Source organism: Ursus maritimus, unplaced genomic scaffold (assembly GCF_017311325.1).
Source record: "Ursus maritimus isolate PB19 unplaced genomic scaffold, ASM1731132v1 scaffold_7, whole genome shotgun sequence".
Classification (NCBI taxonomy): domain Eukaryota; kingdom Metazoa; phylum Chordata; class Mammalia; order Carnivora; family Ursidae; genus Ursus; species Ursus maritimus.
The window spans coordinates 70,541,347-70,564,294 of record NW_024426885.1 but is presented as its reverse complement, the minus strand read 5'-3'; the positions used below and the strand labels follow the sequence as shown (position 1 = coordinate 70,564,294).

At 48.1% G+C, this 22,948-nt stretch overlaps 1 protein-coding gene across 3 annotated transcripts in view; it reads left to right on the top strand.

Moving 5' to 3' along the window:
• Positions 1-22,948, top strand: part of TARBP1 (TAR (HIV-1) RNA binding protein 1) — an 85,559-nt gene that overhangs the window by 51,097 nt on the left and 11,514 nt on the right. For all 3 annotated transcript variants that reach the window (XR_005833217.1, XM_008689657.2, XM_040624301.1), the window contains exons 21-23: positions 5,454-5,564; positions 7,845-7,994; positions 15,583-15,669. Coding sequence is in view for 2 of the 3 variants with exons in the window: in XM_008689657.2 (XP_008687879.2) it covers positions 5,454-5,564; positions 7,845-7,994; positions 15,583-15,669 (348 nt within the window). In the remaining variant the exon portion in view is untranslated. The remainder of the gene's footprint in view (positions 1-5,453; positions 5,565-7,844; positions 7,995-15,582; positions 15,670-22,948) is intronic.

Sequence of the window (22,948 nt, the reverse complement as noted above, 5' to 3'; positions counted from 1 at the left end):
TAAAGGATGACTAGAGTAGCGGTACTCCATCAGCTAGAGCACAAAGGTGTATTATAGTGAATATTGATGCATGATACAAAATGTAAGAGTGTTTGGAAGCAGAGTAAACCAGGATAAGGAGGAATAGCTATTTAGAGGGTCAGGAAGGGCCTCTCTGATTGGTGCCGTTGGGTGGAACTCTGGGTGCACTGTCAGTAATGTTGGAGGATGCCCGGAGAGGTGTTGTCCCCAGGCAAATGAGGGAGGTGCTGGCTGGAGGCATGAAGGGACATGAGGCTGCCTGTTGGCTGTCAGATTCGACAAGAAGGCTGTCGTTGGTCCCCTCTACAAAGACCTTTCACTGGGATGGTGAGGATGAGGACCTCAGTGGAAGGGCTGAACGGACTATGGTTGGGGAGCCAGTGGAGACTGTGGGTATAGGCACTCTTGACTTTGCTCTGGTGAGAGGGGGTGGCTGCGATGGGGTCTGGAGGGGGATGTGGTCTAGGGGCTTGTTTGTATGTTGAAGGAAATGATCCAACAGAGGAGAGAAATGATGGTTTTGGAGAGGCTGGCGGTGGTCACACAGGCGAAACCCCCGAGTAGCCACTTCGTATCTACTAGGATGGCTGTTACAACAAACAGACTAAAAATAACCAGCGTCGGTGAGCCTTGAACTCTTAGTCTAGGTGAGAAGAAGCCCGTCATAAAGGGCACACAGTGTGTGATTTATAGGAAGTGTCCAGGGTGGGCAAATCTGCAGATTCAGATTAGTGGCTGCTGGATCGGGGGCGAGGAGAGATCAGGAAGCAGTTGCACAGGATTTCTTTTCAGAGTGTGAGAATGTTCTGGAATGGTGTTGCTTGCAAAGCTCTGTAAGTATGCCCAAACCCACTGAGTTGGGACACTTTAAAATGGTGATTTTTATGGTACGTGAATTATATTTTTTAAAAAAAAATCTTTGAATAGTCTAGATGGGCTCTATGTCCGATAGAAGTATTGGCCTTATTTAGGAGATGGAAAAGCAAGGACAGAAAAGTCACATATTAGACACTGGCTCAAGCCAAGCAGTTGTTTGCTGAAGATGAAGAAAATTGGGCAGAGCAACTAATAAATGAAAAGGGTAATTTGAAAATAAAGAAAAATGAAAGAATAATCCTAGAGAAAGTGGAAAAGGATCGTATCCAGAGTGGAGTGGGCCGGCTCACCCTAGTCCGGAGTGACCTCGTCCTCTGAGCTGGAGAAAAGAGCAGGGCAGGTGGTGGTGAGTTGGTGTGAGGGAGGGAACGTCTGGGACCCTTGTGTTCTGAGCCAGGAAGCAGGGTCGTTTCTAGAGGGAAGAGGCAGAAACACAGTTGGCGTTTGAAAACCAAGGGTAAGGTTGAAGTTGTAGCAATGATCTCAGAATTAATTTATGGTAATGTTAAAGTCAGTCATCCTGACTGGAGTGCAGAAGCCACAGAGGGTGGGGATTACGCACTGCTGTGTCACTGCTTTGACACTGTGTGTCTAATGTGTCACCTTAGAGGTTCAGTTTTGAGTCCGTGGTTGGACGGAGTGAACCGAGAGGAAATGGAGGTGGTGGCCAGGGCGGGGGGGATCTTCAAGGACCTCCAGGCGCATGGCAGCCTGACCACCTGGTGGGCGAGCACTATTGAGCTCCTGGCCTTTGCAGTCTTCCCCACTCTCCGTTCTTTAGGTTTTACTGAGGCACGTGCGGGTAGTTTTTTGTTTGCTTTTTACTGGAAACTTGAAACAGTTTTATAAAAGTAGCTTTAAAAGGGATCCATTCCTGGCCTAGCGTCGGCAGCTACCAGTGATGGGCAGTCTTGTGGGGTCTACGTCTGACATTCCCCCCAACCCACATTATTTTGAAGCCAATCCCAATATCAGTTTCATCTATAAATATTTCAGTATGTATCTCATAAAGATAAGAATTATTTTTTTAGCCATGACTACAGTACTATTTTCACACCTGAATTCATAATTCCTTCCTATTATTGAATATCCAATCAGTGTTTAAATTTGCCTGATTGTTTTACATTTTTTTCAGTTTCTTTGTTTGAAATATGACCCAGATAAGGTCCATACCCTGCCATTGGTTGGTCGCGATGTCTCTAGTGTCTCTGAATCTACAGACTCCCCTCCTCATTCGTTTCAAACTTGAAATGTATTTTTTGGAGAAGGCAGATTGTTTTCATCTTAGGGACTTCTGCAGTCTGGATTTTGCTGTTTGAATTTCCGTGGTGCCCTTTAAGGTGTTTCCCTGATCCCTGATTTTATACAAGATGGTGTTGAGATCTAGAGCCTTGATCAGATGTAGGTTTGATTTTCCTTTTTGGGGGTGAAGGTGGGGCAAGAGCGTCCACCCGTCAGGAAATGTAGATACTTGGCTGTCTTTCCTTTCGGGGTGTTAGTCACTGACGCATTGCCTTGTTCTGTCAATTCTTTAGGAGCAGAATGGTGATGCTCTAATTCTTTTATTCCTTTTTCATTTATTAGCGGAAATTCTTCTGTATCCAAATACGAAGTATTTAGATAACCCCGAGGTATGTTTCATGTAGGAAAGGCAGGATCAGTGCTTGCTTTTTTCCTTTTATTTATCAGTTTTCAAAATAATGAATTGGCTTCCGAGTGTCTTCTAGTTTCTTCTGAAGGTGATCAGTGACTTTTCTTGTTTCTCATTTTTTTGAGCTTAAACATATTGGTGTGTTTCAGTCTGTTGTAGTTATTATTGGTGTTTGAATTATCCCAGTTTCGGTCAGGTGCAAGAGAAGGTCTGAGAACATAATTTGGTGCTGGATGTATTACATTTGAGTTGCTGTTGGGCATCCATGTGAAACTGCTCAGGAACAGGTGTTAGGAATATGATATTCAGGAAAGACATGGAAGCCACTGTGCCCAGTGATGAATGTGGACAAGACTCTAGAGGGAGGCTGAGAATGGAGATTTAGGACACACCAACACTTGAAGTATATTGGTAGGAAAAAGAACCAGAGAAAGGTCGTAAGAGTCCGAGAAGTGAGGATAGAACGAGTGTTGGATGGTGTTGGTCCGGTGTTGCTCGTGGCCTTAACTGAGCTCATTGAAGAATCTCGTCTGTAGAGAATTTGGCGGAGGAACCTCTGTGAATTTGTCCGTGATGATGAAGTTTCATCTCAGAGCCTGTCTTTCCCACCGCGAGCTGTGTCTCGGTGGCCGTCAGTGCTGGTGTCCACTGTGGCCGAGAGCGGGTTGGGCACTGGGGCGGAAGCTGGGTGGGGGCATTTCCGAGTTTTCAGAAGCACGTCGGGGTGCGGCCCGCGCGCGGTAGAGGGAGGGGCAGCAAATGCACAAGGCAGGAATGGTACTTTTTAAAAATCGATTTGATGTGATTTCTGAAAGGAACATTAGGACCTTTCTTCCTCCGATGTGAGAAGATGGAGGTTGAAGACAGAACGGTGAATCAGGGAGCTCGAAGGAGGGTCCTGGAAGTGGGGGGGGTCATGTGGCCGGAGTAAGAGACCGGACGGGGCTAAAGCCGTGAGGGGAGTAGTGAAGATTTCAGGTTCTCCTCGTGGAAACGGGAATGAGAAGAGACCCGAGAAGAGGAAACGACTGTCTGGCACAGTAGTCCGTTCGTTCGTTCTTAATTTGAGTGTAGTTGACGCACACGCCGCGTTGGTTTGAGGGGTGCAACACGGCGATTTGACAACTCTGCACGTTACGTTGTGCTCACCGCAGCGTAGCTGCCATCTGTCCCGTTACCTCGCTGTCCCGGTAGCACTGACTGTATTCCTCATGCTCTGCTTTTCATCCCTGTGGCTCGCCCATTCCGTAACCGCGGGCCTGCACCTCCCTCCCCTTCACCGTCTCACCCATCCTCCGTGCCCTCCCCTCTGTATTGATAGTTCGGATTCTGCTTTGTTTGTCCGTTCCTTGTTCTAGATTCCATTTATGAGTGGAATCTTATTCTTCCGTTCTCTGGACCCGCAGCGTCCGCGTCACCAGGGAGTGCGTTAGAGATGCAGATGCTCCGGAATCAGCACCTCGGGGTGGGGCCCGCGGTCTGTTTGAGCGAGCCCGCAGGGTGATTCTGGGCGCTGCAGAGTTGGAGACCCCTGGTCGAGCGGTGGTGAGTGCCCAGCTGAAGCTAGAATCCGTACTTTCAGTGAAGTTGGGGGGGCAGGTGACTTTTCTTCAGCAGTCTTGAGAACTTGAAAGGAGGATCAGATTCTTCTTTAAGACCACAGGGTTGATTCAAAAGAAGGGACTTTGCAACTGGGTGTGAGGTCGTAGTGAAAAGAATGGAATGTGCTCTTGAAGATACCGTAGAGCTTATTCTTGGGGCTCAGGCTGGGTCAGGAGGTGCATGACACTAGAGAGGTCGATGGACTGCTAGAGAAAAGAGAGATCTTTCTCAGTAAAAGAGCACAGTGAGTAGAACAAGTCAAAGGACAGAGGATGTTGAGCTGAAGACGGGTGAGGACAATGACTCCAGTGAGGCCCCGAGGGCAGGGGCACTGGGGTGCAGACGCTCCCGCCTGCTTGTGTGAGCTGCCCTAGTGCGGGGTCCGTGCTTAGCTGCGTCAGGGCTGAGCAGGAGGTGACACCCGAAACACTTCTAGCAAGAGAAAATGTCCCCAAGGAAATACTGGCGAGAGAGGAGGTTGGGAGACTTTAATCGTGGTGAGGAGTCATTAAATCCTACATTAACTTAGCTGTTGTTACAAAATCTTAACGCATCGCATTGCATGGAATGGGATCACAGAAGAGGAAGGATCACGGACTTTACCAAGTCGATGAGAATCATCTACATTAGTGGCAGTGGCTTTGGAGATGGTGGATGACCTACTTTCTCATCTTGGGGACATGTGACTATGATCCACCCTTTAGTGCCATCCTGACTTAGCGGCGAACCACTGGTAGTTACAGCACGGAAGTCAGCCTGGCGGTTGGCCGACTGTGGACCGCACCGAGCATCGCGAGCAAGAGAGAGAGAGCTCTGCTGCTGGAGGGGGCTCCGTGCTGCCGTTCTCTGGTGTAGGCACTGGTCACACTGTTTCCTGCGCTCCTGCCTTAGTGGGGTTCGTCTCTGATGGCACAGGATGCAGGGGCAGCGGATGAGAAGGGCCTGTCTTGGCGCATCGCAAAATATGTCCCATTTCTCATCTCCTCACCCCGGTGACCCCGTGTCTCCACCTGAAGTGGCTACAAAGATAGAGACGGATACTTCCAAATCCTTTTTGTACTGAATACAGTTCCGTGGTTCATATTCTAATTTTAAAAGCAAACAAAAGCAGCTGAATCCATTGTTTTGAAAGGAAACAAAATGCCCATAAGAACGTGTCTTTCTTATCCTCCTCTCTGCCTTTGGGAGGGTGATAAGCTCCTGTACTCCGCCTGAAGCTTTCAGATTTGCAGTTGTCGTTGGCTTTGTTTTCATGGGTCACAGATGCAGGAGGTAATTCGCTGCCACTTCTCTCCCACCCCAGGATGACCTGGTGTCCAAGTGCAGGACCCGGCACTACGTGAACTCGCAGCAGCACCGGCTGAAGAACCGGATATGGCAGACACTGCTCGTGCTCTTCCCCAGCTTCGACCAGGTAAGAGCTGACTGCGGGTCCCGCAAAGCATCGTGTTTCCACATGGAAAAAACCAGTAGAGACTGGCAGGTGCAGTCTTAAAATTGAGAAAGCAATCTGCTTAAAATGTATACTTTGGCTCTTAAAATTGAAGTTATTCAGGAGCATTTTTTCAGTAGAAAGAATCCTAAGGCAATTAGGTGTTGAGGAAGTAAATTGGAAACTGGTTTACACGGCACCATTTAGTATGTTTTTTCTTTTTTTTTCATTCTTTAACATAAGTAAGATTTTAACTGTTTAATGTCTGGGGTGCCATCCAATTAGAAAACAGACAGACACACCTGAGTTATTGTGGCGTGCTCTTGTTTTGGGTGAGATTGTCATTTCCTGGGGCTGATTCTGCCCCCTTAATTTCATGAATTCCATAATTGTATAAACCAGCTGAGCCAAGGCCGAATTCTCCATCTCTTACAACACAGTCTTTGCCCAGAGTTCCTTTTTTTTTTTCCCTGAGGAGGCAAGGAGCAGGTGAATGGACTCTGTCTGATTTCTCTAATAGTGTTTGCTTAATATTCCTGGTAAGAAAATAGATGATTATGTGAAAGTTATGGTATATTTCACACCATCTTAAAAAGCATTTTCGAATACAAACATTTCCCTCCGACTTCAGAGTTTCTTGTTGTCCTTCCCTCCTAAACTCCTTTAAATGTTTCAGAGAATTTTAAAAGCATATCAAACTCTTTTTTAATACAATTTTGTGAGGCCTTATATCTGTAAGAAAGAAACATTTCAGTAACTAAGTATAGAAATATATTCAAATTAGTTGTTTGGATAAATGTAACATGAAATGGCTAAAAGCGTTCTTTCTGGGGGCTGCTGATTTTCATCATATGCCTCTTCACGTTATTTGATTTTTAAAATACTGTACATATTACACTTAAACTCTAAAATGTGAGAGCATGTTTTGTCTTGGAATGGAGAGGCCCTCAGGGAGAGGGTCGTGTTTGTCGGGGCCGGGGGGACCGGGCATGTAGGAGCCGGCGGGCTTGTTGTGAAGACGAGCACGGCATGTCTCTGTCGGAGCAGCCACTGCTGAGAATTTTAAATTGCTGTATCTGGTGGTTGCGTTTCACCTTCCTCACGGTCTTTCAAGGCAGGCATGAGTCTTCCTATTTTGTCCGGCGGGGCAACGCAGCTCCCGAGATGGGGGCTTGCCTGTAACATAACCTGGCGAGTGGTGGTAGGGCTGGAATTAAAAACCGGGTCTCCCTGAGTCCGTGCTGCCTTTTACAGAGCTGTCTTGGGGCCTCCAAGCTGCTCTGCTCTCTTCTGCCAGTTAGAAATTAAGAAGATAGATTGTTCTTTAAAATAGTATACAAAATACGTGTTTTTATATCTTATATGAGTAGATCTATGTATGTATTTTTACCTGCTTCCTGGATATGTTCAGTTACCCAGCTGGAAGTTCAGTTTTGAAGAGAAGCCGGGGGCGAGGGGGACGGACATGGGAGCTCCAGGTCCTGGAGGGTGTAGGGGCGGGCAACGAGCAGTCGGCAGAGAGAAGCAAGGGGACCCGGACCTGCTTCTCTGGGCCTCGTTTGTCTCCTGCTGACTTAGGCATCAGTCCTTCTTGTTCCAAGTTTAAGCCCATGACGTTTTGGCAGATGTTTGTTTCCATCTGAATTCTGCCACCTACTAGGTTTTGAGGAAAATACTTAACTTTTCTGAATCTTCTCTCTGTAAAAATACAGAGTAATAACCTTCCTTATAGAATTGATGTCCAGGTAAAGTACTCAGTACCTCATCATTATATCTCAGTGAACAGATTTTAGGGTTGTTCAGAGAGTTGTAGAGCCGATAATTACTTACATTAAAACTTTAAGCTGTTCTGGGGGCACCTGGCCGGCTCAGTGAGTAGAGCAGGTGACTCTGGATCTCAGGGTTGTGAGTTCAAGCTCCATGCTGGGCGTGGAGTTTCCTTTAAAAAAAAAAAAAATCCACAAAACTTAAAGTTTCATTTGTTTTTTTTTGGTGACTGTTTTTTAAGTTACAATTAATAACTATTTTCAAAAGTTGCTACAAGACTAGATCTTCATTGTTCCCACCATAAAAAAGAAATCATTTTTTGATATGCTAGAGGGGATGCTCTGCTGGTCATCGTATGTGATACGTGAATTTATCAGATCGACAGGACGGACACCTTAAACTTACACAGTGTTGTATGTCAATTGTATCTCAATAAGACAAAACAATTAATAACCCTAACCTAACAGTTTAATTTATGAACTTTATTTTTCTCAGAATTTTTTGAATAGAATTATTGACAAGATTTTCCAGGCTGGTTTCATCAATAATCAAGCATCCATAAAATATTTTATAGAATGGATTATTATATTGATTCTTCATAAATTTCCTCAATTTCTCCTGAAGTTCTGGGATTGTTTTTCTTATGTAAGTAAAAGAAATTTTTCATAATTTTTGGAATTAAAAAAGATTTTAATAGTTGCTTTTTGATTGTCCTGTTCCAGTGTATTGACTTCCTAAGTTCTGTTTTGCGAGATCTGAGTTAATTGAAAGGACAGAAATCCCTGGCATTCATCTTGCATTATCAGTCTCTATTCCAAAAAAGTGAAGATAGAAAGGCTTATGTTATTAAGAAGTAAGAGGGGGTGGGGCACCTGGGTGGCACAGCGGTTAAGCCTCTGCCTTCGGCTCAGGGCGTGATCCCGGTGTTATGGGATCGAGCCCCACATCAGGCTCTTCCACTATGAGCCTGCTTCTTCCTCTCCTACTCCCCCTGCTTGTGTTCCCTCTCTCGCTGGCTGTCTGTATCTCTGTTGAATAAATAAATAAAATCTTAAAAAAAAAAAAAAGAAGTAAGAGGGGTGCCTGGGCGGTTCCATCGATGAAGCGTCTGACTCCTGATTTCAGCTCAGGTCATGATCCTGATATCAAGCACCATGTCAGGCTCTACCCTCAGTGCAGAGTCAGCTTGGGATTCTTTCTCTCTCCCTCTGCCCCTCCCTGTGCGTGTGCGTGCACTCTCTCTCAAAAATAAAATAAAAAGAAGAAAAGAGTGCCTTCTCTATCCTTTTTTACCAAGCAATGTCCTTGTTTTAAGAATGATGACGAATTAAATGCAATCTTTACATTTCAGAGAGTTTTTTAGTAAGGAAATTTCAAACAAGCACAGGAGAGAGACTCGAAGGGAGTCCCGATCACCAGCGAAGAACCATTCTTACTTCGTCTCTACCTTCATCTGCACCCCTAATACCCCCCCGACTTTTATTATATTTTGAAAATCGTTGTTAAGGCACAGATAAGTGATAGGGTTCACAGCTGCAGCTTCCTCACAAATGATAACCTGTTTCTAAACATGAATTCTGCATACTTGCCCTGAATGTTTTCTGTTGGCTCCCAAACACATCCTTCCCCTTTTTTCACATAAACGACCTTGCCTTTTGCTTGGTGTGAAAATGGAAATGCCTTCCTTCCTCGAAATATCTCTTTTTGAATGTCTGCCTTCCTGTTTCATTGGAAGAAATTGTTGTGTTTGTCACACCTGTCCTTGTGTCCTTATTTGTATTTTCTTTTGGGGACTTACTCTCAATTCTCTACTCTTCTGTTGGTATTTCCTCTGTCCAGCCATTGTCTTAGTGCCACCACCGCATTTGATGGTGGTTTGCTTACTGCGTTCCGTAGACACTGCGTTCTTGACCAGTGGGCGGTCCGGAGCAGCCGTGTGTCAGGCAAGTCTGTTGGTGCCATTTTTCCAACAGCAGTTGCTCACTACGTGGCTCTGTTCTCACAATATTTCAAACGTTTTCATTATTGCATTTGTTACGGTGATCTATGATCAGTGATTAGGATTTGTCAAACGCTCAGGTGATGGTTAGCGTTTCCCAGCGATACGGTATTCGTTAACGTATGCACGTTGTACTTTGAGGCATAACGTTACTGTACACTTACTAGCCTCCTATAGTCTAGTAAATGTCACTTTTACGTCCATCAGAAAATCAAAAGAGCTGTTTGACTCTCTTTTTTATAATAATTTTTTATTATATTATGTTAGTCACCATACAGTACATCCCTGGTTTCTGATGTAAAGTTCGAGGATTCATTAGTTGCGTATAACACCCAGTGCACCATGCAATACGTGCCCTCCTTACTACCCATTACCAGCCTATCCCATTCCCCCACCCCCCTCCCCTCTGAAGCCCTCAGTTTGTTTCTCATAGTCCATAGTCTCTCATGGTTCATTCCCCCTTCTGTTTACCCCCCCTTTCTTCCTCCCTTTCTTCTCCTACCAATCTTCCTACTTCTTATGTTCCATAAATGAGTGAAACCATAGGATAATTGTCTTTCTCTGCTTGACTTATTTCGCTTAGCATAATCTCCTCCAGTCCCGTACATGTTGCTGCAAATGTTGAGAAATCATTCTTTTGATGGCTGAGTAATATTACATTGTATATATGGACCACATCTTCTTTATCCAGTCATCTGTTGAAGGGTATCTCGGCTCCTTCCACAATTTAGCTATTGTGGACAGAGCTGCTATGAACATTGGGGTGCATATGGCCCTTCTCTTCACTACGTCTGTATCTTTGGGGTAAATACCCAGTAGTGCAATGGCTAGGTCATAGGGTAGCTCAATTTTTAACTCTTTAAGGGACCTCCACACTGTTTTCCAAAGTGGCTGTACCAACTTGCATTCCCACCAACAATGTAAGAGGGATCCCTTTTCTCCACATCCTTTCCAACATTTGTTGTTTCCTGCCTTGTCAATTTTTGCCATTCTAGCTGGTGTAAGGTGGTATCTCAATGTGGGTTTGATTTGAATTTCCCTGATGGCTAATGGTTTTGAACATTTTTTCATGTGTCTGTTAGCCATTTGTATATCTTCATTGGAAAAGTATCTGTTCATATCTTCTGCCCATTTTTTGACTTGATCATTTGTTTCTCATGTATTGAATTTGAGAAGTTCTTTGTAGATCTTGGATACCAGTCTTTTATCTGTAGTGTCATTTGCAAATATCTTCTCCCATTGTGTGGACTGCCTCTTAGTTTTTTTGACTGTTTCCTTGGCTGTGCAAAGCTTTTTATCTTGATGAAGTCCCACAAGTTCATTTTATCTTTTGTTTCTCTTGCCTTTGGAGATGTGTCGTGAAAAAAGTTGCTGTGGCCGATTTGTCAGAGAGGTTGCTGCCTATGTTCTCCAGTATGATTTTGATGGGTTCCTGTCTCACATTGAGGTCTTTCATCCATTTGGAGTTTATCTTTGTGTATGGTGTGAGAGAGTGGTCAAGTTTCATTCTTTTGCATGTAGCTGTCCAATTTTCCCAGCACCATTTTTTGAAGAGACTGTCTTTTTTCCACTGGGTGTTTTTTCCTGTTTTGTCAAAGATTAGTTGCCCAAAGAGCTGAGGGTCCATTTCTGGATTCTCTATTCTGTTCCATTGGTCTGTGTGTGTGTTTTTGTGCCGGTACCATGCTGTTTTTGTGATCACAGCTTTGTAGTACAGCTTGAAATCCGGCAACGTGATGCCCCCAGCTTTGTTTTTCCTTTTCAACAGTTCCTTTGTTTGACTCACTTTTGATACTCGCTGTTGGGACAGCCCAGAACCAAGCGTGCCGTATTTCCAAGGTGTGCCCGTATTAAACTTTGAGATGAGTGATCTTTGCCTTCCTCTTGCGCTTTTCTTAAACCACTGTGGTCAGCGATGGTGAGGATTTCATCGCAGCTACACTCGCCTTTTTCTTGGTCTTCTGACGTTTCACGCTGGCAGCTGACGCGATGCACACTGCGGGGTGCGCTTCATGCCCCTCCCCGTCAGGTCGATGCTTCCCCGTCCCTCTCACGTGTTCCCTTTCCTTCTCCCAGCCCTCACGCTGGGTTTTATCCGAAGAATCATCCTACACTCGTGGTGAGCAAAGTATAACGTATAAACTTGTTGCATCACCACAAACTATGGTCCCTAAAACTAATGCAACATTTATGTGTCAGCTGTACTGAAGTAAGAAAAATTTTAATGAAAAAGAGAAGAGATATATACAAGAATGCCCCTGTCTATATTGTTGGAATAAACTCACATCTCTGTCAGTATGAAATCAAGAACCAGGTAGCCCCGGTGCTTCTCTTTCTGCACTCCCCTTGCTTCGGGAACCCCCGCCGGCCACCTGCCAGGCTCTCTCACATGACCACGCAGCTGAACTGAGGAGAGCGTCTTGCCCAGACGCTGCTCCTTCCTATCATCCTTTCTCCCTGTCTCCTCACTTGAAACCTGGCCGTCCCATAAGGCAGTGGCTCCGGCAGCCTCACAGTAATCCTGAAGGCTAGGTCGGGCGGTTTTTGTTTTTTTATTTACTTATGAAGACGTTGACGTTCAGAGAGGGGAAGCGATGTGTCACACCAGTAAGAAATGACAAAGCTTTAATTGAAATATCTGTGTCACTCCCAAAGCTGTGTTCTTTTCAGTGTTCCAAGATTCCTCACCTGGCTTCCCCTTCCCCTCCTCATGTCCACAGAATTAAGAAAAATACTCTCATTTTCCCTCGAATTCCTTCTCCTATCTGTTGCTTCATTCAGTCGTCTGTTTTGTCTGCTCTCCAGCGGGGGAGTGCCGCCTCAGAAAGTCTCGGGAACAGCAGGTCAGCTCTGGTGTCCTCCTAAGACGTCCTGACTCGCCCGTGTCCCCAGTAATGCTGGCTCTTCTGTGAAGTTTTTCTACTTAGCTCAGTCTCTCTCTTTCTTCCTAAAGAGCTTTCAGACCTTGTGTATTGTCTTCAGATCTCTTTGTGTGCACACCAGTCAGGGGTATTCCTTGTAAGCAAATAAGACAACTTTGATTGAATCAGAACGGGATTCTTGAAACAAGCAGGGAGGAGGAGCACGGAATTAGGAGGTGTGCAGAATGCCCAGAGAGCTACAGAATCAGGCTTGGAAAACAAGAACAAGGAGGTTCAGCGGCTCCAAAGAGCTGCAGCGACAGCCCTGCCGTGGAGCTGGTCCAGTGGGGATGCTGCTTTACCCCACGGTGGGGGGGAGTGCACCACCTTAACCCACAGTACACCTGCCATCCCTGGGGGCTTTGCCTCTCTGGGTTAAGAGTTTGCGATTCGGGGTAGATGCCTCTGGATCTAAGTGTCGGCACCTTCTCTTCAGCGGCAGAGAGGCTGGGAAAAGGAACGCGCCTGGCATCTTCAGCTCCCCGCAGACCTCTAAGGTGGGAGAATTCCCTGAACTTGGAAGGGGGTTCAGGATAATTACCCAAAAGACGGCAAACATTCACTACACCCATTTCTCCCTTCATTGGAAGCAGATGACCTCAGCTTTTATTTTTTAAGGAAAACAGAAGTCCTCACATAGGAACACCTTTACTGTCTCCACGGCTGGCATACATCATCTGCCTGTGTCCGTATCCGTCCGAGACTCTTCCTGTCTTGTATCACGGAGGCCCTGGGTCTTCCGTTGGAGAGCATTCTTCTGCCTGTTCTCTGGCTCCTCTGGCGTCCTGCTTTCTTAGGAGGCTTGTGCTTTCAGTCGTCTTCCGGACCCCGTGTCTCCTCCTTAACCAGTGTTTCCATTGCTTTCCATGTGCTCACGTCTCCTGCGCTGTTGATGGGTGTTTGCACTGCACGTCCCACCCCTGCCCTGTGTCCCGCGTCATAGTCAGACCTCCTGCAGGAGGTTTTCCACATCCTCCCACCCACCCAGCGGTCCAGCGCTGTCACTTCGCGGAGGACCTGCTCCGGAGTCCGCCGTCAGCCTGCTGTCTTCTCTCGGCCCATCCATGCTCTCCATGGCCTCCTTGGTCTCGGGGCAGTGACACGCTTTCCGGGTTCTTCTTGTCCCTCTGTTCCCTCTTTTCTGTGTCCTTTCCAGCCTTGTCCTTCCCCAGCAGCTAATAGGTGTCAGTGCTTCTCAAGGCAAGGCCTCGGGCCCCTCCATTTCTCCTCGTTGTATAGTCAGGACTCACTTCTCTGAGGCACTGGCTCACTGACTGCTATTTCCGTTCCGGACATCTTCCCCCACGTGCTACATCAGGAGCCGGCAAACTACAGCAAAGCTGGGCCCCACGGTTTTAGAGCAGCCTTGCCCGCTTGCTGCCGTGCTGTGTGTGGCCCTGTTTGTGCCTCGGGACAGCGCTCAGTGGTTGCCGCGGAGCCTGTACGGCTTGCAGAGCCACGCGCGTAGTTACTGTTTGGTCCTTTCCAGAAGAAGCTGGCCGACCCTGTTCCAGACCTTCTCCTTGAATGTTTGTAGACCATGCAGAATGCGGACGTCTAACACCAAGTGCCTTCTTGTTTGCCCAGACGTGGTCTACCCGCCCGTGGTGAACAGTACCGTCTTTTTACAGTCGCACGCACCAGACACCTTGATGCTTTCCGTGCTTCACGTGACTCGTGACCAGCTCCTGCGGACCCTGCGTCCCAGGGTTTCTCAGTTACTCTGTCCTGCCTCTGCCGTCTGTCTTGGTCGAGCCTCTGCCACCCACTTGCAGGGCTTCCCTCTCGGGCTGCCAGCATCCACCCTCGCTTCTGCCTCAGTCCATTCTCCACGTGGAAGCCAGAGCGGGGTTTTCAGAATGAAAATGTGGTCAGGTTATCCGCTTGCCTCAAACGTTGCTCTCAGAATAAAGACCAGGAGTCTTCAGAACGGTCTGCAGGTCATAGGTGATGGCGTGCCGTCCTCCCTCTCCAGCCCCTCTGCGCCATGTTCCCCATTGGCACGTTCATCCTACTCACGGGCTCTGCTCTCTGTTGCTAGAACAATCCAGAACGCATGAGTCAGAAAACAGTGTTCTAATGTTTTTCATGTTTCTAGGTTGTGTGGGCCTGGCCAGGCGGTTCTGCTCCATGTGGTGCCTGCTGGGGCTGCGGTTTCCATGTTGGTCACCTCGGCTGCAGTGGGGGGAGGAGCTGTGGTGGCCTGGCTCTGTCTGCATGTGGCTGGCAGGTGGCTGGACCTCTGTCTGGATGGCTCAGGATCAGCAGGAGGAGCAGCTCAGGACGACGTGTCATGGTGTGCATGTGTTTCCCCAGCGTCTGGTCGCATCCTGCTTGCTCATGTCTCACGGGCCGAAGCAGATGGCGAGACCTAGTTTCGTGAGGTGGGAGGGGCCTGCACGAGGGCATGAGCACAGGGAAGCCGGGGCCCCGGGAGGCACAGATGCTACAGTGGCACTCTGCCCTTTTCTGAGCCTTCACACTCCTCACATGCCCTCTGGCTCTCAGGCCATTTGCACGTGCTGTGCCCCCTACCTGAAATGGCCTTTTTCCTCTTCATCTACAGAGCTGTCTCTCTTCCTTTAGATCTCAGCCCACATGTCCTTTGTGTCATTTCTTAAAGGAAGAATGGTTTGGATCCCCTTATTAGAGGTTTTTGTAGCATGTAAATAGTGCTTGTTATAATTGGAATTTTAATTTTTTGTGTGATTTTTTTGTCCTTCCAACCCACTGGACTAAGCTCCTTGAGAGCAGGAACCTTATCTAATTCTGTTTTCCCCGATTTCTGGCATGTAGAAGACATTCAGTAGCTGAATAAATCATCTGATCTGCCTTTGGAGCAGTTTCTGGACGTTAGTGTCTGTAATCTTTCCTTTCCTATCTGGGGTCCATCAGTTTATTATCATTAGAATGATGTGTCCTTCCAAATTCCTGTAACTGGGAAGGTTTCTGCATCCCAGGTGAACCACTTACATGGCTTTCCGTCCTTGGCTCTAAAGTCGTCTGCAAGGTCCTAACTTTGGAGCCTGTCGCTGTCTTCCTGTCACCTCGGACTTGTTCTTCTTACTCCCTTTTCACCTGTTCTCTTTCCTTCCTGCTCCCCTGGGCTGCCCGTGCCTCTTCCGAGGTGAGTGCCCCCTCCGCTGTACCACTTACTCCACAGTTAAATTCATCCCACCTCGTGGTGTGTGCTGGGTGTTGCGTTGGTGTTTGGCTGCAGGAAGTGACTTCCCTCCTGTGTCTTCCGTCCTGGGCCCCACAGCGTCACAATAGGCCTTGAGTGACTGTTTAATTTATCTGACTTTTTTTCCAGGGTGAAGAGAACCTTAAAACAAGCATTTGTACATTTTTATCCGTTTTGTCACATTTGGACATCATCACTCAAAATATTCCCGAAAAGGTGAGTTTAAATGGCAAGAGGAGTTTAAATCTACAAAATGGAATTGTGTGTGTTTGTACTAATTTTTTTTAAAATGTGGAGTATTTCCTGTGATTTTTGCCACTTCTCCTCTTCCCTCCCACTACTCGCCTACTGTGCACACGTACTTAGACACAAATCCACAGGCGGGTGTCACGTGCGTGCACACGTACGCACCGAGGCACGTATGCCTGAGCACATCCGAAATCTGTACACAGACTGATGGGCGATGTCTAGTGAGAGAGGCTTAACTTTATACAAGTATTTGTGTAAGATGCCTTAAGTCAGACTTCCTTTATAGCACTTCACTGCTCCTTGACTGACGTGGCTATTGAACGTGTGCTCGTGCAAAGACGCTTCCAGTCTGAGTATTAAGAGCTGTTGGGTAATTGAAGGCTGATGTGCCATGGGTCATTGTTTGGAGTGTGAGGCCCGTTCTCTCGTCTTTCTCCAGCTTCGAGCAGACTCCCTAGTGGTTTACCCCACAAAGTAGAGATAGTAGCTAATTCTGGTTAATCACTTTGGCAAAGCAGTTAAGAACTCAGGAAAACCTGCCAGTGAGATTTAGAGCAAGATTCTTCATTACTGAGTTTACAGGGAAGAGTGCTCTGAGCTGTGAACTCTGGGAGAGACCTGAATGTATAGAATAAGAAGCGTTGTTTGGTGGTGAAAGTAAAAGAAAAATACAGGGGAGAAGAGGTTTCCTAGAATTTTCTCCAAGTGTTCTTGTCTTTAAACAGTCGTAATAATCAAATTTAGTTGTTAAGCTATTTCATGAATTCTAAGACCAAGATCTTTTTCCCCACCACAATTTGGCTCCTAAAATCCTCAGATCTTGAAATTGCGGGGTGCCTTCCAGCGTCTGTCAGCCAGATGGCAGTGTGTGAGTTACAGCTCCCTGAAAACTTGTGTTCACAGCTTCTGCCGAAATCAGGCAAGCTCTAGCATCAGGTAACATCACGTGTTACCTTCCTATCTTAAATATGTGCAGGAAAGAGATTTGCTTGCCATCTACCAAGAGAGGCAAGGTAGACAAGGAACTGTCATCAGGGTGGCCGAAAGAGCTCAAGAACCACTCAGACAAGTTCTGAAGATGAATTCATCTTAGAAGATGCTTCTACTAGATCTGGAATAAATAACAGGTAGTTGGTTAGTTAGTTATTGGAGAGAGCGAGCGAGCATGGGCATGCTGGGAGTATGGGGGAGAGAGAATCCCAAGCAGGCTCCACACTCAGCGTGGAACCCGATGTGGGGCTGATCCCATGACCCTGAGATCATGACCTGAGCCAAAATCAAGAGTCAGACTCTTAACTGACTGAGCCACCCAGGCACCCCAATAACAGGTTATTTTCCCATTCAGCCCTGTTTATACTCACTGTATATAACATATTTTAGATTTATTTTTTTATTTTCAAAGCATCCAAAAGAAGGAATGCTGATTAGTGGAATAGAAGAATCTCAATGTCAGTATGTTCTGAGAAAAGATCTAAATGGAGATATCTACAGCAAAGAGCAGACTAGTGTACTCTGTTAGTCTGTGTCCACATCCTTCACACACTCTGCTGCAAAGCCTGTTGTTACCTGACAAATATGTTTCTGTTTAAAGACTTCTTGGAGACAGTCACTCAAGACTTTCCATTTTCCTCAAAGTATGGAAATATTTGCACTTGTAGAGGTCAGAGAAGATTCAAAACTACCGCCAAACAGGACAGAGGGCAGAACGCTAAATGTTCTATGGAGATTGAAGGCAGAGGGGAAAACACCCTTCTTTAGTGTGCTCATGGTTGTGTATTGTCCTGTCATCTTGTTCAGTGTGTCCAAACCTCGTTAGCAAATAGGAGGTGGCATTACTGGTGTTCAGTCCCAAACAGTGTGTATCTCAGTCTTGGCCAAGGCCAGTGGTCACAGGCAGTGCCAGTATATCTGAGGATAAGGTTCATAAAAGGACTGTATTCCCTGTTGAGCATTATCCTGGATTTTTTTTTTTCTTTGCACTTACAAGTAATCTACACCTACCTCCCAGATCTTGGTTTCTAACACCATTCTCTCATAAAAGGAACCAGGGCTTCTTGGAGAAACAGCCGATTCTAGAACTGGGGCAGAAACTACACAAGGTATATAGAATAAAGAAGTGCTTTACACACACGGGGACGTGGGGCGGATCTTCCGAGGGGCACAGGAGCCACCGAGAGACCTCCCACTGGCTAAAGCTGAAACAAGCAACACAGTACAGTAATATTGGATCGCAACCCAACAAAATAAATATCCATGAGCTTATACTGATATAAGTGAATGATTGAATAAACCAATGGGAAAGACAACAAACCTCCTGGGCAGAATTCCAAATAATTTATGTGGACACTCTGGCTGGAAGGAGGGGATGCATAACCACCCAGTCCTTAAGTGTGGGCTGCTGTGGTGACATCCTTCCACAGAGCAGAGTATGGAAGGGGGCACCCATGACAGCGGTAAGTCATACCAGTCTGTGCCCTTGATAGCATGTGATGGAAATGGCCTCTGTGGTTTCCTTCCTCAACACCGTAACCCCAGTCTAGTCACGAGAAAAACATCACCCAGATCCCACCTGACCTGACCCCCGCTCCTCAGACTAACAAGGTCACCAAAAACGAGCTAAGGCTGAGAAACTGTCACAGCCAAGAGGAGAGTGAGGGGACACGAGAACTAGAGGAAATGTGTCGTGGATGGAGTAGGAACAGGATACTGACGTTAGTAAAGACTAAGGCAGTCTGAGTAAAGCATGGAGTGAGGATTAAGGTTATAGGAGAGCGGTGAGAAATTTGAAGGGGAAGGTAGGCGTTTGGACTTGATTCCTCCGGTTTTCCTCTGATGTAAACTGGACGTGGTGCTACCTCCCTCTCGGGATCTGTGTAAGGATTAAATAGCACAGAAGTTACTTTCTCACCTCTCAGAATCATCTTTCGTCCTCTGTGCCCATCAGATTTTGGGATCAGGGTTTCTGTGTCATTCATTCAAGATCTTAGTGCTTCCTGTAACAAAGCACTGCCGTGGACCCTGGCGATCAGGGAAGCAGGACGCAGCTCTGTCTGGGGGCATGTGGTGGGGGAAGTGCAGAAGGCCGTGGGGGCACCGGTGTGACCTCCAAATCTCGGCCCACAGGGAGGACTTCCAGTTCAGTGCAGAAACCTAAAGGACAGGGCAGGGGAGCAGGCTAATGCAGAGATGCGTGGCACAGTTGAGACCAGGAAGATGCTGGAGACCTGGTGGGAGGCCGCAGAGCGAGCAGGGCCCAGTGCAGCAGGGCCTTTGTGAAGCAGGTCAAGGAGCTTATTAGCACAGAACATGAGTCACAAGCCCCAGCGCTAGGAGACCTAGGGTCGGATCTTAGCGCCACCTCCTACTTGGTGTGTGAACCTGGACAAGTAGCCCCACAATGGTGCGGACGTACAATAAATGCTCTGTGTGTGAGGAATTTGGACTTTATCCCGAGGGCACGGGGGAGATGCTGCCGAATTGTAAGCAGAAGGGTGACGCGATCAGACTTGGGTGTTGTGAGTGCAGCGTGTGTAGGATTGGTTTAGTGACGGGGGCGAAACTGGAAACTGTTGGGAAGCTACTGCAGCGATCTTCGTGCTTTCACACGAGCTGCACTGTGGCGTGGCGGGGAGGTGGCAGAGGGAGGGATGTGACAGGTGTGGGCTAGCAAGGAACCCCAGGGCTTGGTGGATGGCTTTGGTGGCAAGAAGGCGGGAAGCAGGGAAGTGACCTGGGCCTCCAGGGTTGGTGGCACTTTTCACTGCAGCGGGAAGAACAGACCGAGGGGATGGTGAGGAGTACGTGGGATTGTGGGTTTGTCACCCATGCGAACCCCAAGGGCCTGGGAGGCGGCAGGTGCATGTAGAGCTCTGGGGCTCAGGAAGAGGTCCAAATAGGAACTACGACTTGAAAGTGGTCATCAGCTTAGGGACCACGACTCCGATACCTCAAGGGGAGGTGAGGATCGATGCGCGCTGCCGTCAGTGTTGCTTGGGGGCGTGGAGGGACTGTGGGTGAACTGGGGTGCTCTGGTGCCCCTGCTGAAGATCTGGGGAGCTGTGGGTCAGGCTTCACCACACCTTCTTTCTGCCGAGCCCAGAACACAAAAACCTCTATTCTGAAAACCTCGAGTAGCCAGGGGTTCAGGTCGTCCGCACTTGCATGGGATTTGGAAGCAGAAGTGGGCCTCTGCTGACAAGCCGAGTCATGGGGGCTTTTGTTTCCTCTGGGACAGTGTCGGCTGGGGTCTGGCAGCCCGGCTCATTGCTCTGCTTGTGCAGGTCACGGCAGGCCCGCGTGGTGGAGGATCTGCACGGCGGTCGCCTGGCTCCGCAGTGTAGCTCCCGGTTGCTCAGCTGCAAGCCAAGAGCCCTTCTCTTCAGTGCTTCCAGTGATTCTGTGGTAAAGATCCATTTCTGTCCAACCAGCCACGAGATTCCGTGTCCGCAGCTAACCTCTAACAGGTTAAGATTCAAGTATTTTTCACAACACTGCCAGTTGTATAAAAAGTGGCTGTGGGGAGAGGAGCGTGGGCAGATGGGGTGGTTATAAAAGGACAACAGGAGGGGGGCCTTGAGCGTTGGAACTGTTCAGCTTCGTGATGGCGATGCTGGCTCTGTGAACCCACACGTGTGATAAATGGTCTAGAACTGAATACAAACACACCTCACGCGCAACTGAGGACAAGGAATCTGGAAATCCAGATTGCATCAGTGGGTTGTGTCCGTGACCGTGTCCTGGTTGGGATGCTGTGCCAGGATCTACCAAATGTTAGCAGGAGGGGACACTGGACAAAGCAGGCTGGGGCACAGGGGACCTCTGTGATTTCCTACAGCGGCGTGCGAGCCTGCCGCGAACGCGGTAACCTTTCAGGTGAGAGGAGAAAAGAGCTGTGCCGTGTCTCGCGGGCTGGGGAGCCCTAACTGGACTGAAGCTGTGGGAGCAAGTGCAGGGAGTGTGTGCAGCCCGACAGAAGAGCCCAGAGCAGCACCAGCATTCAAGGGACAGGAAAGGAAGAGACGGAGAAGGAATGTGCGAGGGCGAAGGGGCGGCCTTTAGAATGGGGTGTCCTAAAGGCCATAGGAAGCACTGTTTTCAAGGAGAGAAAGGTCAAGAAAGACAGGGGCTTTATCCAGTGTCCAGCAGCAAGGAGCCTGTGACGGGACAAGCTCTGTGAGGAGTACAGGAGGGAAACGGTGGGGTAGGAGATGGACTGAGGATAGGGGCTTTAGGTCAGAAGTTGGAATACCTGGGGGAGCCTGGGTGGCTCAGTCGGTTGAACGTCCCACTCTTGATTTTGGCTCAGGTCACGCTCTCGGGGTTGTGGGATCGAGCTCTGTGTCAGGCTCCACGCTCAGCAGTGAGTCTGCTTGAGATTCTCTCTTTCTCTGCCCCTCCCCACCCCTCTCTAAAACAAATAACTTTAAAAAAGGTTGGAATACCTGCTTTTAAGGTTTTAGAAAGAAGAATAGTTACAGGTTTTGTGACAAGGGCTGGGCTCTGGCAGACCTGTTCCCCATGGTGGTTTCTCTGACGGTGGGGAAGCGATGACCCGAATGTCACATTGAGGATTGGAACGGGTGCAGACCCTCTTGTGACTTAGGAGGGTGGGAGAGAAAGGTTAGTGCGGGGTTGGAGACCATGCTGGGAGGAGGGCTCCAAAGCCTCAGCGGAAAGGTTTAGAAGGGCAGGGAGAGCAGTATGAGCCGCTCAGAGGAAGGGAAGCGCTTGTTCCTTGGAGAGAAGCCTCTGCCCTTGGGGATGGGCTGTGTAGTGCAGGTAGTTGGCCGCACGCCCCGTGGAGGGGTACTTTGGACCAATCATCACTCCTCCTCCCTCCAGTATTTGTCCTGTGCCTTTTGTGGGTCCTAGTGGGTTGTTCCTGGTCCTAGGAATTCTGCAGTGAACAAAACCGTCTCCACCGTCATTCTGGTGTGAGCAGAGATGATAAGTAGACCTTATACTGTCAGGTGGTGATACAGGTTTTTCTTTTTCTTTTAAGATTGTATTTATTTGTCAGAGAGCACGCACGCACAAGCAGGGGGAGTGGCAGGTAGAGGGAGAAGCAGACTGCCCGCTGAGCAGGGAGCCTGATGTGGGACTTGATCCCAGGACCCTGAGATATGACCTGAGCCGAAGCCAGATGCTTAAACCGACTGAGCCACCCAGGCATCCCAGGTGGTGATACAGGGTTTGAAGAAGATGCGGAATGAGGGGTTAGAGATGGGGTGTCTGGGGCAGGACGGCTATTTCAGGAGGTGGGTTCAGGGGAGACCTTCCCAAGGGTGGGATCCTGAACACGGACCTGAAAGCATGAGTGGGCGACCCACACGCGGCCCCAGGGACTCTCCAGGCCAAGGGGCAGCAGGTGCATGCCGCAGGTGAGTCGTCTCATCCTGCCTGGAAGTCAGCGACGGGCACGGAACAGGGCAGGGGGAGGGGCGGGGAGCGAGAGCCCTTCCCCACCCCGTGGGTTCTGGGAGAAATCAGGAGTTTGGTTTTAGCCACGTCATGTTTGGGTTGGCCGTCGTTTACTGACACTGGTTTGTCTTGTCTTCACATCGGTCCCCTGACGTGTAGCTTGTGGGCGGTAAGACCCACTTGTGAAGCCACGCGTACTACAAGCAGCGACAACTGTGGTCCGTAACTGATGCTATCGCTAGTATTTACGTTTAGGTACTCTCACCTGTGTGCCTCATAACATCGTAAAGGACTGTAAAATATTCGTAATTAATGGTTAATATTCCCTTTACCTCCTCTTTTTTAATTTTTAAATCCTCTTCTCATGGTGTTTCGGATACCCTGGATAACCTGTCTTGGTAAAATACAAGTAAGTACTTAATGGTGCATCATTCAGAAGTTGCCACTTTCCCTCGCCACCCTGACACTTCTGTCTTCCTTCTAGCCAAGTAAATCTGTTTTCTTTGTGCTGATTTTCGTGGTTTTCTCAGATCTGCATCTGGTATGCCCCTCAGCCTTCCTTGCCCCTCTTAAAAATTATTCTTCCTCCACGTAGCCTTTTTGCTGGGCCCCGTCCGACTAGCTCCTGCCCTTGACCTTGCTCCGCATTTGCGGTTCCGAGGCTCCGCACCTTGGTTCAAGGTGCTTCTCACACAGGGGTGGTCGTAAGTATGCGACAGTTACGCGTGTGTCTATATTCCTGTGTCTCCCCTGGTGTCCTTGTGTTGCTGAGAGTACAGCGAGCTTTGATAAATGCTGACCATATTTTGGATGAAGGACTGACATC